A 17,304-nucleotide genomic window follows, 5' to 3' on the forward strand; every position below is an offset into this window, starting at 1 on the left:
TGGGGGATTTCTGGCACTACCTACAAGGGGGCTGGCTGTGTGGCATGACCTACAGGAGGCTGTGTGGCATGACCTACAGTGGGCTGTGTGGCACGACCTACAAGAGGGCTGTGTGGCACTACCTACAAGGGGGCTGTGTGGCATGACCTACAGGGGGCTGTGTGGCACTACCTACAAGGTGGCTGTGCAGCAAGGGGGGATTTCTAGCACTACCTACAAGGGGGCTGTGTGACACTATCTACAGGGGGCATCTGTGAGTGGCGGGCTGATGGTCATTTTACTGTGAGTGGGGGGGATGATGGTCATTTTACTGTGAGTGGGGGGCTGATGGTTGTTTTACTGTGAGTGGGGGGCTGAAGGTTATTTTACTGTGAGTGGAGGGCTGATGGTCATTTTACTGTGAGTGGGGGGCTGATGGTTGTTTTACTGTGAGTGGGGGGCTGAAGGTTATTTTACTGTGAGTGGGGGGCTGATGGTCATTTTACTGTGAGTGGGGGGCTGATGGTTGTTTTACTGTGAGTGGGGGGCTAATGGTCATTTTACTGTGAGTGGGGGGCTGAAGGTTATTTTACTGTGAGTGGGGGGCTGAAGGTTATTTTACTGTGAGTGGGGGGCTGATGGTCATTTTACTGTGAGTGGGGGGCTGATGGTTGTTTTACTGTGAGTGGGGGGCTGATGGTTATTTCACTGTGAGTGGTGGGGCTGATGGTCTTCAAGTGGTTTCCACCTCTGACCTCCAATTGAAATTAATAGGAGGAAGAAAATAGCTGCGTCGCTCGTTTGGAGCTTTTTTTGCTGCGTCTTTTGCATTCGCTTAAACGGCTTAAAAAAAATCCCCCAAAAAACCCCATCAAATGACGCTGTCAATTCAAAAGCAGATTTTTTTCTGCCTTACAAAAAACGCTGTGTGAACATACCCTAAGAATGTAGTGCTTATTTTTAGCTATTTTCTGTCTTTCTCTAAACAATTTTTGGCAGGGGTGCCCAAAGGATTTTTTTTTTTTCCAGGGGTGCCTCAAGTCCAAAAAGGTTGGGAAACTCTGTACCAGGCTACAGAGGCGCCTGCAGCCTATGAGGTGCCGGGACAGGATCCCTGCGCAGGTCGGCGTGATGACATCACTGGATCAAGCCGGCCTAAGCAAGGATCCTGTCATCGGCATTGTGGATCAGCTCCATTCGTTGTGGGAACGAGGCCTAGAGGAGTACAATTTTTTTTGTTTTTGAACACTGTTTACAAAGGAGAGGTGGGGGCTGAATGGCACAGTCTACAAGGGGAGGTGCGGGGCTGTATGGCACACTCTAAAAGGGGGAGGATGGGGCTGTATGACACTGTCTACAAGGGGGCGATGGGGGCTGTACGACACTGTCTACAAGGGGGAGTGAGGGGCACTGTGTACAAGAGGGAGGTGGGGCTGTATGACACTCTACAAGGGGCAGGTGGGGGCTGTATGGCACTGTCTACAAGGAGGAGGTGGGGGATTATGGCACTGTCTACAGGGAGGCTGTACGGCACAATCTACAGGGGGCACTTTTTATAAGGGGGGCTGTGGGGGCATTATACTCTGGAGGCCACTAAACGGACATTATACTGTGTAGGGGCTCTACAGGGGAAATATAATCTGTGTGACACTTAGGGGGCATAATACTATGTGGGCACAATTGGACAAAATACTGTGTCCTTGAAGGGGTTATAATATATTACATTATTAAATATTATTATACTGTGTGTGGGGCACTAAAGGGGCATTACACTGTGTGGGGGCACTATATAGGGCATTATACTGTGGGGAGGAATTATACTTTTTTATGAAGGATTTTTTATAATGGTGTGGGGCGCCGAAAGATAATTTTGCATCGGGCGCCATCCACCCTAAGGCCAGCCCTGGCCGTAGTCTGGTATTATTAGGCTGGGAAAGGCCAGAAACAATGGTCCCTCCCATCCTGGTAATGCTAGGCTGCTGCTGTGTTGTATCTGGCTGGTTATGAAAAATTGGGGGGACCCCACGTAATTTTTTTTTTTTAAATGGAAAAAACGACCCCCCATTTTTCATAACCAGCCAGATACAACACAGCAGCAGCAGGCTAGCATTACCAGGGTGGGAAGGGCCACTGTTTTTGGCCTTTCCCAGCCTAATAATACCAGCCTACGGCTGCCCCAGTACCCGACCATCTGTAGCTCTTCTCGGTAGCCCTGGTGGCGGTGGGGACTGGGGTAATAATGGGGCTTAGTGCTAGCCTCTGCACCGGCTAACACTAAATCCCCCCTTAGTAATGGACACTGTCAACCAGCCAGCGGACATTACTAAGGCGGTAGTAATAAAGTTTAAAATAATACAAGGAGATAGAAAAAATATTTTATTGAAATAAAAAAAACACACAACCCTCGTTAACCATTTTATTGAGAATAAAAAAAGCTGTCATCGAAGTAGTCCCAATTCCGAACGTGTAAAAAAAAACAAACACACAAAAAAATTTGTAACATATAACAAAGTAAAACAATTACATACATACACACGCACACATTTGTTTTGGGGGGTGGGCGTAGGTTAGTACAAGGATACTTACTTCTGGGGCCATGTATCTAAGTATATCATGTGTGATACTGTATGCTGAGACAATGCATCCAATTCTATCCAGCGGTGTACCTATAGGGGCCTTAGTCTTAAAGATATGCTGTCTCTGATATGTATGTAAAAATGTATTTATTTTTCGTGGGGGGGGGGGGTAAATATGTCTTGTGCCCCTGATCTTTTAAGACCCTAGCAACGCCCCTGGGCCTAACTAATATATGGGAGCACAAGAGGACCTAAAAAATATATAGGGACACAAAGGGCGCCTAACTAATATATAGGGACACAACTAATATATGGGGGCACAAAAGAGAACTACTATTCTTAACGGGGAAAAAGGGGACATTACTACTGTGTGGGAGCACATAGGGAGGTATTACTGTGCAGGGAGTACAAAGTTGGTACTAAAACTGATCCATAACTGTTTTCTTAAAGGTCACCTTTTTTTGGATGGTTGGCGCACTGTAAGGGACAGTATAGGTGGTATTGGTAGAGGGAGTTTATCAACATCACGTTTACCTCTAATTCCTCCAGGTACAGAAATACTCAAGCTTACAGATACCAGGTCTTCTGGAAATCACAACCTCCATGTAACAGGTACATCAAGATTCACACATCGCAGAAACGGCACTATCTGGATTAATTGGCCCATGACTTACATGTGAATGGTAAGTGATCCATGGTTACATCCTTCTGGCATTATGTTTCTGCCGTTATACTGCCGCCGCTCGAGTTACACCGCAAAGGGGCCCACTAAGGTTCTGTCGCACAAGGGCCCACATAAACCTGGAATCCGCCCTGGGAGTACAGTCACTAGCACTCAGACTGTCAGGGACAAAGGTACACATACCACCCAAACTTCAAGTATCACAAAAAGGGACAACCATAATTTTTTTAAATTTTAAGCAATGCCTCTAACCCTGCCCAATCCACACAGCTGCCTCATACAGCATAATGTCCCCATAGCTACCCCCATACAGTATAGTGCTCACACAGATGCCCCCATACATTATAATACCCCCATAGCTGTCCCCATAACGTAAGAGGCCCACACATAGAATGCTATTTTTTTTGGGGGGGGACCTGTTTTTTTATAGTTCTTACAGGGGTGCAATAATTTGAAAGAGATTTTTAAAGAGATTCCCCCATACAGTATAATGCCCCCATAGCTGCCCCTTACAGTCTAATGTCCCCATAGCTGTCCTCATACACCATAATGCCCCATAGATGCCCCCATACAGTATAATGCCCCATAGCCGCCCCATACAGTATAATGCCCCATAGCTGCCCCATACAGTATAATGCCCCCTTAGCTTCCCCCATACAGTATATTGCCCTCTTAGCTGACCCTAGTGCCTGTGCCCTGAAATAGAGTGCCAGTGCCCACATAGTGCCACCATGCCCATGTGGATAGTGCCACACATAGCGCCATAGTGTCCCTTCAATATAGGCCCACCCCTCTGTAGACAGCGCTACCCCCCTGTAGACAATGCCATTGGGGCTCCTTCTAGGAGCGTAATCCCCAGCCAGAGAGTCGGTAACGCTCTGGTCGGGATTCTGCTCCTGGAGGAAACCCCTAACGTCACTATCTACTGTATATATGGACAGTGACGTCAGGGCCTCCTCCAGGAGCGGAATCTCCGGTAAGAGCATCGGCAATGATATGGCCGGGGATTCCACACCAGGAGAAGCCCCTGACTTCACCGTCCATATATGGATATTAATGTTAGGGACTTTGAGATGCCGAAATACCCGATCAGATCTTTGGCAACGCTCTGGCCAGGGATTCCGCTCCTGGCAGAGCCACTGACGTCACTGTTCCTATATGGACAGTGACGTCAAGGGCCTCCCCAGGCTCGGCGCTTAAAGCAGCTGAGGATGCAGGTACAGTTGACACTGGGACATGCCACCAGACACCCGGGACAGCTCATTGATGCCACCTACTCCTTTGAATGCCTCGGTTCTTAAACTTCAACTGAGGAGGAATTATAAGAATTGTCCATCATAACCGCAGAACACCAAATGTGGATGATACTTGGAGAAGTCAATGCTTGGATAGATGAAGGCCTTTCGCAATTTGGAGCTACTTGGTACTATGGCGGATCGGGGCTTCTCTCAAGCAGTCACTCACACTAACAGGAAGGGTCACACTATTGATCTGATATTTCACACAGAGATGTAAATCTCATATATAAAAGTAAATCCAACTCCATGGTCAGATATCACACAAACTACTTCTCATTTCTCCAGCTGTCATTCACCAAAACCAAGAGCCAAGAGAATATAGGATTCGTAAAATCCTATCTCCCCAAGATATTAGGGGCAACCTGAGATTCAAGGAGCAGACTAACATCTTTTCAGCCCCGAACTCCCTAGTGCAACAATACAAAAAATCTATGACTTCTGCTTTTCATGTTTTTCCTCCCCGGTGCTCCAAACATTTCACCCCAAAACATCATGAACCCTGGTGTGACCCTTCCATCAAGAAGCTTAAAATAAAGGGGTGGGTTCCAGGGGCATTGCTAGGGTCTTAAAAAATCAGGGTCAAGACCTCCAAGGCATGTCAAGCCATCAGTTTCATGCCCCCACCGCTGTATAGCACTGTCTACAGGGGGCGCTGCATAGCACTGTCTACAGGGGGTGCTGCATAGCACTGTCTACAGATGGGGCTGCTTAGCACTGTCTACAGAGGGCGCTGTATAGCACTGTCTACAGGGGGGCTGCATAGCACTGTTTACAAGGGGGCATGTATGGCACAATCTACAGGGGGTACTATCTACCAAGGGGGGCTGTGTGCAGCACCCAGGAGAGGGGAGGGGGCACAGTCAAAAGTTTTCTATGGGGCCCTGTGTTTCCTAGTTATGCCCCTGTAAGACAGATTAGATATTTGAGGCCCATGCTTTCTTGGACAGTTTCAATACATGAGATCATGTGACTCCTTTCACCTTCACACCTGTGACAACCCTTGTGTGCTTCATGAAACAGTGCTCAGAGCAGTTGTCACTTTTTGGAAAATGATCATAGACCCAATGAAGAACCATAAATCCATTTAGCAAATCCAAATAGGTCCAAAACATTTGCCTTGCTTCTCCATACACTCTATGGTGGAAGCGTATTTACAACCTATATGGGACTGTCAATTCTCAGAAACGTCCAACTTTGAGATCATTATAAGACTTAATTCAGATCAGCATATTGTACCCGTGTCTAACTGTCCGTATTCCGGATGTAATACCTGGAATCCCACAGTTCGACTGTAAAGGATCTGCCAGGTACTACGTCTGTGTATACTCCCGGGATTAATCAGTCGACACCTGAGGCCAGACCTCTTAGACTGACACCGGCTCCCACCAACCAGGGTGGCAGGCTCAGGAGTGGGAGAGCCTATCGCGGCCGGGTCAGTCGGAGTTAGCTCCGCCCCCTGTCCATTTATACCTGCCGTGTTCTCTTCCTCAGTGCTTGTTATTCTTCTTGGATTCCTGGCCCCACTGCTGCCTTGCTCCAGCCTGCTTCTGCCGTGCTTCTGCCTTGCTTCAGTTCCCGCTTATCCTGCTTCGCTCTGCCCCTGGCTTGCTTCCTGCTCCGTGCTCTGCGTTTGTATACTCCACTACATCCTGATCCTGACTGACTCATTCACCGATCCGTTTCCTCGCGGCGTTCCGTGGGCTACTGCCCCTTCCCTTGCGTGTTCCCTGTTTGTACTCCCTTGCACTTAGACAGCGTAGGGACCGCCGCCAAGTTGTACCCCGTCGCCTAGGGCGGGTCGTTGCAAGTAGGCAGGGACAGGGCGGTGGGTAGATTAGGGCTCACTTGTTCCCTTCACCTCCTTCCTGCCATTACATCGACCATCAAAGATCAGTTCCAAATGAAGCTCCTCTTTAAAAAGCATAATGTGTCATTACATAATAATGTATTATACTGTATGTATTCAAGAAATGTCTTTTTCGAAAAAGTTCAAGAATCTTAAAAAAGACTTGTACACTTTAATTAGACCGGGGCTCTCAAGTCTTCATGGTAAATTCTTCAGCAGAATTTTCAATAATTAAGACTACAGGGGACAAAAAACGCTTTGGCTCTACTATGTTAATTATATAATGAACCGATAAATTATTCTGAATTTTCCATCCACTGAGCTTTCATGATGACAATACCGTGGATATCTCCACAATGGCTCCTACAGAGAACACATGTATAATACTGGAACATCTAAAGACCAAAATAAGGAATACTGAATTGTAAAGTACAGATAAGCTACGTGTAAAGATAGATACGGACTATATTTTAATAGCAGTCAGCTGGTCTCATCACTGTGGAGTGTCTTTTGGTCTTAAGTTCAACCTTGCTTCCATTCTTCTCAAACTCATCAAAAATGGTTCCAAAATTGACCCCTGACGTGTTAGTGAAGTCAACACCGAAGTCAACACCAAGACAAAGAAAGAACTATCAAAACTTAATCTACCCATTAATAATTCAGTATTTATTTTTGTAAGTCTTTGAGCCCCCCAAAAAATGTCCATAGATGTTTTTGAAAACGCAAACCAGACATCGGTGAGAACATTTATTGTCCTAGCTTTATCTAACGTCCTTGGTCTGAGGGTTATTTTCTCCTTGCTTTTTACTGTCATTTACGCCATCTCAATATTGGGAAATCTTTTACTGATTGTTGTGGTCACAGTCAACGTCAAACTGCAAACCCCCATGTACTTTTTCCTGTGTAATCTCTCGTTAATTGACATCGGTTTTTGCTCAACGGTGGTACCTAAAGTCCTGATCAACACCATCTCTCAAGACACAAGTATTTCATTCTTAGGATGTGCAACCCAAATTTATTTCCATTTTGCTCTAGGGTCTTCAGAGTGTTTGATCTTAGCGGTAATGTCCTATGATAGATATAATGCTATCTGTAAGCCTCTTCGATACAAAACCATCATGGACAAAAATTTTTGTCTATATCTGGCTGCCGGATGTTGGACCGCAGGATTTATAAACTCAATGTTTCTAACAATATTCACCTTCCAGTTGCCGTACTGTAAGTCCAACAGGGTCAACTACTTTTTCTGTGAGATGCCCCCAGTTGTCCGCCTCTTGTGCAAAGATATATGGTTTGCTGAGCTGGTGGAGTATATCTTGGTTGTGGTCACTGCTGTTGGGTCTTTCTTACTTATTCTTACATCTTATCTATGCATCACCTTAACTATTCTAAACATCCGCTCCACCCAACAGAAGAAGAAGGCCTTCTCCACTTGTGCCTCACACCTAGGAGTTGTTTCACTCTACTATGGCACAGTTCTTTTCAATCATTTACGCCCTCGATCCAGTTATTCCCCAAATCAGGACAGAGTGGTTTCCATCCTCTATACTGTGGTGACTCCTATGCTGAATCCCATTATCTATAGTGTTAGGAATAAGGATGTCAAAGGAGCTTTAAGAAAAACAATAGGCATTATGGGATATCACTAAATTTTTCTTTATAAAAAAAAATTGCATCAAGAGTTTTTGGAAGTCCTTCAGTAAATATATGTATCTGTATGTAGCTTAAAACAATGTTTGATTGTTAAAAAAAAACAAAAAAAAAACATTAATTAAAATAAGTAATGGTTGGAACAGCAGATTTTTTGGATATGAAATTATTTGTGATTGAACCCAAAAATTGTATTTCCCGTATCTGATATTCCTGTGTGGAACATAAACGTGTTTTTGTGCGTTTATATCCTGTAAAATTCCTTTAATCCAGCACCTATAGGACCCAAAAAAGGAGCAGAATTGATAAGATTTTCAGATGGGCATGTAAATGTATATAATATGTAAAGAAACATAAATATTCAAAAACATTTTCCAATTTTAAAAAAAATTGTGGAAATTAATTTCACTTGGACGGCATACCCTTGTCATTACATACTGAAGAAATGAGAATTTAAAGAATGTTTTTGAATTTTTCCAAATTTCCAGATTCAGGGAAGGTTCAATTGGTTGCGCATACAGTATGTGTACAAAAATATCAACATTGAACTGTGACTAAATGACATTAACATTTTTAACTATTCACACCCTTCTTCAAGGGGGGGAAGAAAATTAAAATGTAACTTTTAACTGATAAATCATATAATAGATCAAAAAAGTCATAGTTAAAACATACATGTGCAAGTATATCCATATCAATGGGAAGCAAAAGAAAATCCCACTTTAGGAAAGACGCGATAACCCAGTATCAGTTTTTAAACATCATGTATATGACTTCAATGTAAATATCTAGACAGGGCAGAAAAAATTGGAACAATTTGCCCAATTCTAGAAGATCACCTGGTCAGTGGAATGGTCTTTGGTCACAGCTAAAGAGGGACATTAATAATTTCCCATAGAGCCCTGTTGTAAGCCCCCATCTACAAGCTGCCTGACCATGTGGAGCAATCGCCCCTAGAGGGACGTCCCCTTCCAGAACCTGTTCCTTATTTTAAAAAATTAGCCCTAAAAAGTTGTCCCTTACGGTTTGTCCCAACGGGTTTCATCCAGTCTATAACGCTGGACTCATCAGGGGATACAGGGGTGAAAGTAAATAACTTTTCTTTTAAGGCGAGAGCCTGTCATCCAGCTCCTAGTAGTCGCAAAATGTGGTATGCGTATGGCACTACCCCACAGGAGCTGGATGACAGGCTCCTGCCTTTAAAGAAAAATTTGGAAATTCTATTGTTTTTTTTTTCTTTTCAGATATTGCCAATTCATTCATTCATTTAACCATTATGCACATAATGGCTGTTTGGTTACAACTTAACCCCTTAAGGACGCAGCCTTGTTTTGGCCTTAAGGCTCAGAGCCCTTTTTTGAAATCGGACATATTTCACTTTATGTGGTAATAACGTCGGGATGCTTAAACCTATCCAAGCGATTCTGTGACTGTTTTCTCGTGATACATTGGGCTTCATGTTAGTGGTAAAATTTGGACGATATATTCAGTGTTTATTGGTGAAAAATTGCAAAATTTAGAGACAATTTATAAAAAATAGCATTTTTCAGAATTTCAATGCATCTGCTTGTAAAACAGATGGTTATACCACCAAAATAGTTACTAGTTCACATTTCCCATATGTCTACTTTAGATTGGCATCGTTTTTTGAACATTCTTTTATTTTTCTTGGACGTTACAAGGCTTAGAACATAAACAGCAATTTCTCATATTTTTAAGAAAATTTCAAAAGCCTTTTTTTTAAGGTACCTGTTTGGTTCCGAAGTGGCTTTGGGGTGCCTATGTATTAGAACGCCACATAAAACACCCCATTTTGAAAACTAGACCCCTCAAAGTATTCAAAACAGCATTTAGAAAGTTTATTTAACCCTTCAGGCATTTCACAGGAATTAAAGCAAAGTAGAGGTGAAATGTGCAAATTTCATTTTTCTTGCTGAATTTCTATTGTATAATTTTTTTTTCTGTAACAAAGAAGGTTTTACCAGAGAAACACTACTATATATGTATTGTCCAGATTCTGCAGGTTTTAGAAATGTCCCACATGTGGCCCTACTGTGCTCGTGGACTAAAACACAAGCCCTAGAAGCAAAGAAGCACCTAGTGCATTTTGAAGCCTCTTTTTTATTAGAATATATTTTAGGCAGCATGCCAGGTTTGAAGAGGTGTTGAGGTGTCAAAACAGTAGGAATCCCCCAAAAGTGACCCCATTTCGGAAACAACACTCCTCAAGGAATTCATTTAGGGTTGTTGTTACCATTTTGACCCCACAGTTTTTACACGGCACGTATTTGAAATGGGCTGTGAAATTAAAAAAAATTAAATTTTTTCCAATAAGATGTCATTTTTCATCACAATTTCTTATTTTCACAGGGAACAAAATACCCCATTTTGTTGCCCAATTTCTTTTGAGTGCAGCAATACCCTATTTGTGGCGATAAACTGCCGTTTGGGCCCATGGGAGGCCTCAGAAGGAAAGGAGCGCTGTGTGTTCTTTGAAGTGCAGATTTTGCTGTATTGGTTTTCGGGTGCCATGTCGCATTTGCAGAGCGCCAGAGGTATCAAAGCAATGGAAACCCACCAAAAGTGACCCCATTTTGGAAACTACAAATGTGACCATTTTTACTCCATAGTTTTTTCCCAGAACTTATTTGAATTGGGCTGGGAATTAAAACAAAATTATTTTTTTCCAATAATATGTAGTTTTGGCCGAAAATGTCTTATTTTCACAGGAAATAAAATACCCCATTTTGTTGCCCAATTTGTCCTGAGTACCCAATTTGTGGCGATAAACTGCCGTTTGGGCCCATGGGAGGGCTCAGAAGGAAAGGACCACCATTTGGCCTACTGGGGATTTTCTAGTGCGAAGTCATGTATGCAGAAGCCCCTGAGGTACCAGTACAGTTTAAACCCCCAAAAAGTGACCCCATTTTAAAAACTACACCCTTAAGGCATTCATCTGGAGGTGTAGTGAGCATTTTGACCGGAGACATACACCCCATAAACTGTAATGTGGGTTCTCCCGGGTACGGCAATACCCTACATGTGGCTGTTATCAGCTGCCTGGGCACGCAGCAGGGCTCAGAAGGGAAAGACGAGGGGGGATAAGCTGTGTGGAGTGCATCAGGGTAAGTAAAGCTGGGGTAAATTAAAAATCATGGGATGTATGATACATTTTGAAACACTCTTTCATAAGGAGCCTTAGTTTTTCGGGACACGTGTCACATTTATATATTGTGTCCTTCCTTACCCCCCTCTTATAGCAGACTTTGCACCTCTTTTGACTTTTTCCTTTCTTACCAGTTTGGGGAACTTCTCCTGGAAAGTGTTGCCCTGATACGATGCGTGTGGCCCCGCTTCCAGAAGTACTGGGTGCCCCCCCTTCTTGGTCCCTAAAAATTAAGTTTTTGATAACCATCTCTTGAAATTCCAGGAAAGTTCCCGTCTGGCCTGCACATCGACGTAGCACGTACGCATTGTACAAAGCCATCTGTATGATGTGCCCGGCCAGCTTCTTATACCACACCACATGGCGCTGTAGGACTTCAGGGCTTGATCTGACAAGTCGACCCTTCCAAGGGACCTATTGTAATCCAGGATGCAGTCTCGTTTGGGGTCTCTGTACTGGTACCTCGTACAGGTACATGGGTACTGGTGTGATATCTCTCTTGTCTTGTACTTGACACACAATCTGTTGCTGCTGGATTGTGCCCTGCTCTCACCCCTTCTTGTTTGCCTAAGCAGAGTCTTAGGGAAGTCTCTCAGATTTCTTCTAGCAGTGCCGCATGCCGCAGGACTTCTGGAAGCGAGGCAGTTGAAGAGTGGGATGCCGGTATAAAAATTATCCAGGTAGAGGTGGTAACCCTGGTCCAGCAGTGGCTGCACCAAATCCCACACAATTTTTGCATTAATTCCCAGTAAGGGGGGGGGGGGGCATTCTGGGGGCTGAATACTGCTGTCCTTCCCTTCATATATCCTAAATTTGTAGGTATACCCGGATGCACTCTCGCACAGCTTATACATCTTCACGCCATACCTTGCCCTCTTACCCGGCAGGTACTGGCGGAATTGAACCCTCCATTTAAAATGTACCAGGGACTCATCAATACAAATACACTTATCGGGGGTGTATGCTTGGGAAAACCGGGCACTGAAACAGTCTACTAGGGGTCTCCATTTATACAAACGGTCAAAACTGGGGTCATCTCGGGGTGGGCACGGCTCATTATCAGTATAATGTAAGAAGCGAAGTATTGCCTCATTTATTTATTTTTTTGGGTTCCAGTTCAGTTCTGAAGTTGCTTTGAGGGGCCCATATATTAGAAACCCCAATCAAACACCCCATTTTAGAAACTAGACCCCTCAAAGTATTCACAACAGCATTTAGAAAGTGTATGAACCCCTTAGGTGTTTCATGGGAATTTAGAGGTGAAATTTACATATTTATTTTTTTTGTCAGAAAATCCTTTTTAAACCATTTTTTTTTATAACACAAAAGGTCTTACCAAAGAAACGCAACTCAATATTTATTGCCCAGATTCTGCAGTTTTGAGAAATATCCCACATGTGGCCCTAGTGCGGTAATTGACTGAAACACCGGCCTCCGAAGCAAAGGAGCACCTAGAGGATTATGTGGCCTGTAAGGGGGTCGAACACTGTACTTCCCCTTACGTAAAAGAACTGAGTTTATGCTTTTTATTAAGTCTGTTCCATTGTCTATTTGTTTTGCCGTGTATGTATTACATGTGTATCTGCTGTAATGATTTACTTTGGCCACTAGATGGCTCCATCCTGGCAGGAAGGAGGAAGTGACGTGCAGGGCAGTGTGACTGGAGAAAGACTGAGAGGGGCTGCTCAGAGTGTGTTAGCGATGAGGCCCAAACACTGACCATGGAGTAAACGGGTGAGCTGCAATATACACACGTGGCAAGGGCTCGAGTGAGGGATCTGAAAACCCTGAGTACTGAGAGGTGCTGTACAACTGGGTCCGAGTAATAACATGGTGATTCAAGCCAGTTTATGGAACACATGGAGCGGTGAGCAGTAAAGACTTGTCCTCCCCTTTGATAGCCAAAGACTGGTCTCCTGAGGACACGAGTAAAGTAAGTGACCACAATAGATGGCCACAGATAAGGGTGTGTGTGCAGTGTCTAGATATGCCAGGTGGGGCTGGAGCCACCAAGGACTGTAAATACCCAGATTGCTAAGCAGGGCATAAGCCACGGAGTACTGCTCGAACTGTATGCCAAGCGGGGCGGGAGCCGCTGAATAGGCCTAAGTGCTGGATTGCCAGACGGGGCGGGAGCCGCTGAATAGGCCTAAGTGCTGGATTGCCAGACGGGGCGGGAGCCGCTGAATAGGCCTAAGTGCTGGATTGCCAGACGGGGCGGGAGCCGCTGAATAGGCCTCAGTGCTGGATTGCCAGACGGGGCGGGAGCCGCTGAATAGGCCTCAGTGCTGAATTGCCAGACGGGGCGGGAGCCGCTGAATAGACCTCAGTGCTGTATTGCCAAGCGGGGCGGGAGCCGCTGAATAGGCCTCAGTGCTGGATTGCCAAGCGGGGCGGGAGCCGCTGAATAGGCCTCAGTGCTGTATTGCCTAGCGGGGCGTGAGCCGCTGAATTGATATAAGTGCTGGATTGCCATGCGGGGCACAAGCCGTCAAGGGCTGGTAATGACCAGGTTGTCAGCCAATGTATATAGTTGCATTTATTAAGAGACTGTGTTATTGTATTTGTAACGTTCAAGAATTCTGCCTCCAAGAGAGTTTATCTCCAGTAAAGTGTGAACATTGAATCAACTGTGTCTGCTACATTATTGTACCTGTATAAAGGGGGCTGCAATTTCTCCTGGTGTGGACTATTTAGTTGCAAACCAAACTTGTTAAGTTAGCCACGTGCGGCTGTGGCCCCCCATGCACCCTCTAACAGGCCTCCTTTTTATTAGGCACCATGTCCGGTTTGAAGAGGTCTTGTGGTGCCAAAACAGTGGAAACCTCCCAAAAGTGACCCCATTTTGGAAACTAGACCCCTTGAGGAATTCATTGTAGTTTTCATGGGGTGCATGCGGTTTTTTGATGAGTTTTTATTCTATTTTTAAGTGGCGTGGTGACTAAAAAACATAAATTGTACTATTGTTTTTTTGTTAAAAAAATTTTTCAGCGTTCACCGTGCGCTATAAATGACATTCACTTTATTCTGCGGGGCGATACGATTACGGCAATACCAGATGTTTATAGATTTTTTATGTCTTATGGCGTTTGCACAATAAAATACTTTTTAAATAACGAAATAATTTTGTAGTTCAGGCCGTTACGGACGCGGCGATACCAATTATGTATAGTTTATTTGTTTGTTTATATATTTTTATTAGTAATAAAGGACTGATAAGGGAAAAAGGGGGATTTTTACTTTTATTACTTTTAAAACTTTTATTTTCATATTTTTACACATCTTTTTTTTTACTTTATTACTTTGTCCCACTAGGGGACTTGCGGGCAGGAGGCCCTGATCGCTATTCTAATACACTGCACTACATGCGTAGTGCAGTGTATTAGAGCTGTCAGCTACTCACTGACAGCAAGCATAGTGGGTCCTGACTTTGTCAGGACCCACTACGCTTGCGTCGATGGCATAGCCGGACGCCATTGTTAGGTGTCCGGTTGCCAAAGTCACCATCGCTGACCGCTATCGTGGTAGCTTAACCCCTAAAAAGCTGTGATCGCTATTGAACGCAGCTTTTATGGGGTTAATCAGCGGGGACACAGCAATCGGTCCCCGCTGTAGGAGCTGTGACAGCTGCTGTACGAGACAGCAGCTGTCACAGCTCCTGTATGTGTCGGGAAGACGGCCGAAATGGCCGTTACTCCCGTGACGTACTATTAGGTCATGGAGCGTGAACGATACAGCTACCATGACCTAATAGTACGTCCAGGAGCGGGAAGGGGTTAAGGGGGTAAATAATAGAGTATCCATTAATTTGTGTTTAAAGGGAATATGTTCCTTTATTATATGTCCCAATGAATCTTAAATTTAAAAAAATGAAGCAGCTGATTGAAACTCTTCATGTGTCTACAGCTTCTAGGCAGACCTATGTGTCTCCATGGTTACAGACGACAATCCCTGTGTGTAGTCTGATCCTGAAGTCACATGTTACTCTTCCATTCACCCTCTACTTTTACTAATCTACAGTGGATCTCTACAGCACAACTAAATTTGAGTAGCTATTTTTTTAAATGATGACTCAAAAAACGTCCTATAATAGCGGTTATTTGATTAGGATTTGTCTCCGGCATGGAAATGCACTCTACATCAAAGTCGCACTTTGTTAAAGGGGTTTTCCCATCTTGGACAATTATGGCCTATCCACAGGATAGGCCATAAAAGTCAGATGGATGCGGGGTCCCCTAAACCCCATACTAGCTTCGCGGTTCCCGCTGCTTCCGACCACTTCCTGATTAGGTGGTCGGGTGGTAGGGAAACAGCCAAACTCACTGAGCTAAGCTGTTTCCGTCACTCCCATAGAAGTGAATGGGAGTTCCGGAAACAGCGTAGCACGGCGAGCTACGCTGTTTCCATAGCTACCGAGTTACGGAAACACTGTTTCCATAGCTACTGAGTGCCGGCGAGCTATGCTGTTTCAGTAAATCCCATTCCCTTTTATGGGAGTTACGAAAACAGCATAGCTCAGTGAGCTCGGCTGTTTCCGTACATCCCGACCACATAATTAGGATGTGGCCGGGAGGTAGTGGAGCGGAATAAGCTGGAACATGGTAGAAGGGGCCCCGTTCTAGAGATAGGTGCGGGTCCCAGAGGTGGGACCCGCATCATTTGTGGCATATCCTGTGGATATGACATAAATGTCCAAGATGAAAAAAAAACTTTAATGTATTTGCATCTTTTTTTTTAACCATTCAACTCCAAAATAATGTCCAAGGGCCAGATGTACTAAGACCGGTGTTTCATCTGTCAGTTTTAGTTAGATGCCTGTAGACGTAAGATGCAAGTAATTTATTAAGAGGAGCATGATATATATGATCACTGATGTAATGCTTTGGTATACTTAAAGGGAACCTGTCATGTCGGTCATGCTGTCCTATCAGTCTGCAGGCAGCATGTTATAGAGTAGCAGGGGCTGAACAGATTTATACATCGTTTTGTTGGAAAAGGTTCAGGATAACCTTTAATTTATTGATTTAATCTCATGCTCACTGTGAGCTAAAGAGTCCAGTGGGCGGTGTGAACCATTAATTGGCAGCCTACCCTGCATACAGAAATAGCTGCCAATCACTCAGTAGGACCGCCCACTGGAGTCTTCAACCTACAGTGAGCAGGAAGTTAAATAATTAATTTACATGTTATACTGAAGCTTTTCCAACAAAACTATATATGGGGAGAGGGGTGAGCCCCCTCTCTATTTCGAACTGCTCAGATGCAACCACAGTATCTGAGGGGTTAAACTACTGGAATTTGAGTTTTGTCTGATTTTGAACAGCCATATTTGGGTAGCGCACATCTGCCGTACATGTACAGTGGATGTCACTAAAGGGTTCATTTAGATTTTGGCTAAAATTATGCCAATTTTGAAAAATGTGGGTCAAAGAATTAAAGAATACATTTCTGGTTGCCTGCAGCCACCACCAGAGGGAGCGAAGGAGTTTTCTGCATATTGTTGATACATTGAACTCAGTATTAAAACAATATGTGGTAGCTCATAAGCTCCCTCTAGTGGTGACCTCAGGCAGCCAGAATATCACATAACCCTACGTCCATGCAGTAGATATGGAGCTCTCTCTGTATCAGAAAACCAGGGCTGTTTCCGCTATAAAGGTATATTATGAAATGAATCAGAAAAGAATGGTGGACATGAAAATGACAGGATAATAACGGGTGGAGATTCCCCTTTAACCCTTTCAGGACCAAGGGTCATCGATGCCTCAATGACCAGCCCCATTTTTTCAAATCTGACGTGTCATTTTATGTGGCAATAACTCTGGAATGCGTTTGCTTATACAAGAGATTCAGAGATTGTTTTCTCATGACATATTGTACTTTATGTTAGTGGAAAAATTTGGTCAATAAATTCATAGCTTATTTGTGAAAAACACCAAAATGTAAAGAAAATTTGCAAAAATTATAATTTTTCTAATTTTAAATGTAATCTACTTGTAAACCCGATAGTAATACCACACAAAAGTGTTGCTAATTAACATCCCCCATATGTCTACTTTATATTTGCATTATTTTTTGAACATCCTTTTAGTTTTCTAGGACGTTAC

General features: G+C 43.9%; 2 protein-coding genes across 2 annotated transcripts in view; both read left to right on the forward strand.

Annotated features, from left to right (window-relative positions):
• Window positions 1–3,158: 3,158 nt before the first annotated feature.
• LOC142665089 (olfactory receptor 5AR1-like) overlaps window positions 3,159–17,304 on the forward strand; it is a 64,550-nt gene continuing 50,404 nt past the window's right edge. Inside the window, exon 1 of the mRNA XM_075844632.1 lies at window positions 3,159–3,238. The gene's annotated coding sequence lies outside the window, so the exon portion shown is untranslated. The remainder of the gene's footprint in view (window positions 3,239–17,304) is intronic.
• On the forward strand, window positions 7,080–8,030 carry LOC142665049 (olfactory receptor 5V1-like). The gene has a single exon (XM_075844588.1). It carries the CDS (start codon window positions 7,080–7,082, stop codon window positions 8,028–8,030), a length of 951 nt encoding a protein of 316 aa, XP_075700703.1.

The sequence above is a fragment of the Rhinoderma darwinii genome, chromosome 12 (genome assembly GCF_050947455.1).
Source record: "Rhinoderma darwinii isolate aRhiDar2 chromosome 12, aRhiDar2.hap1, whole genome shotgun sequence".
Taxonomy (NCBI): Eukaryota; Metazoa; Chordata; class Amphibia; order Anura; family Rhinodermatidae; genus Rhinoderma; species Rhinoderma darwinii.

Bases quoted from the DNA above. Each gene is read 5' to 3' on its own strand.
- LOC142665049 (XM_075844588.1), top strand. From the start codon at position 7,080: ATGTCCATAGATGTTTTTGAAAACGCAAACCAGACATCGGTGAGAACA.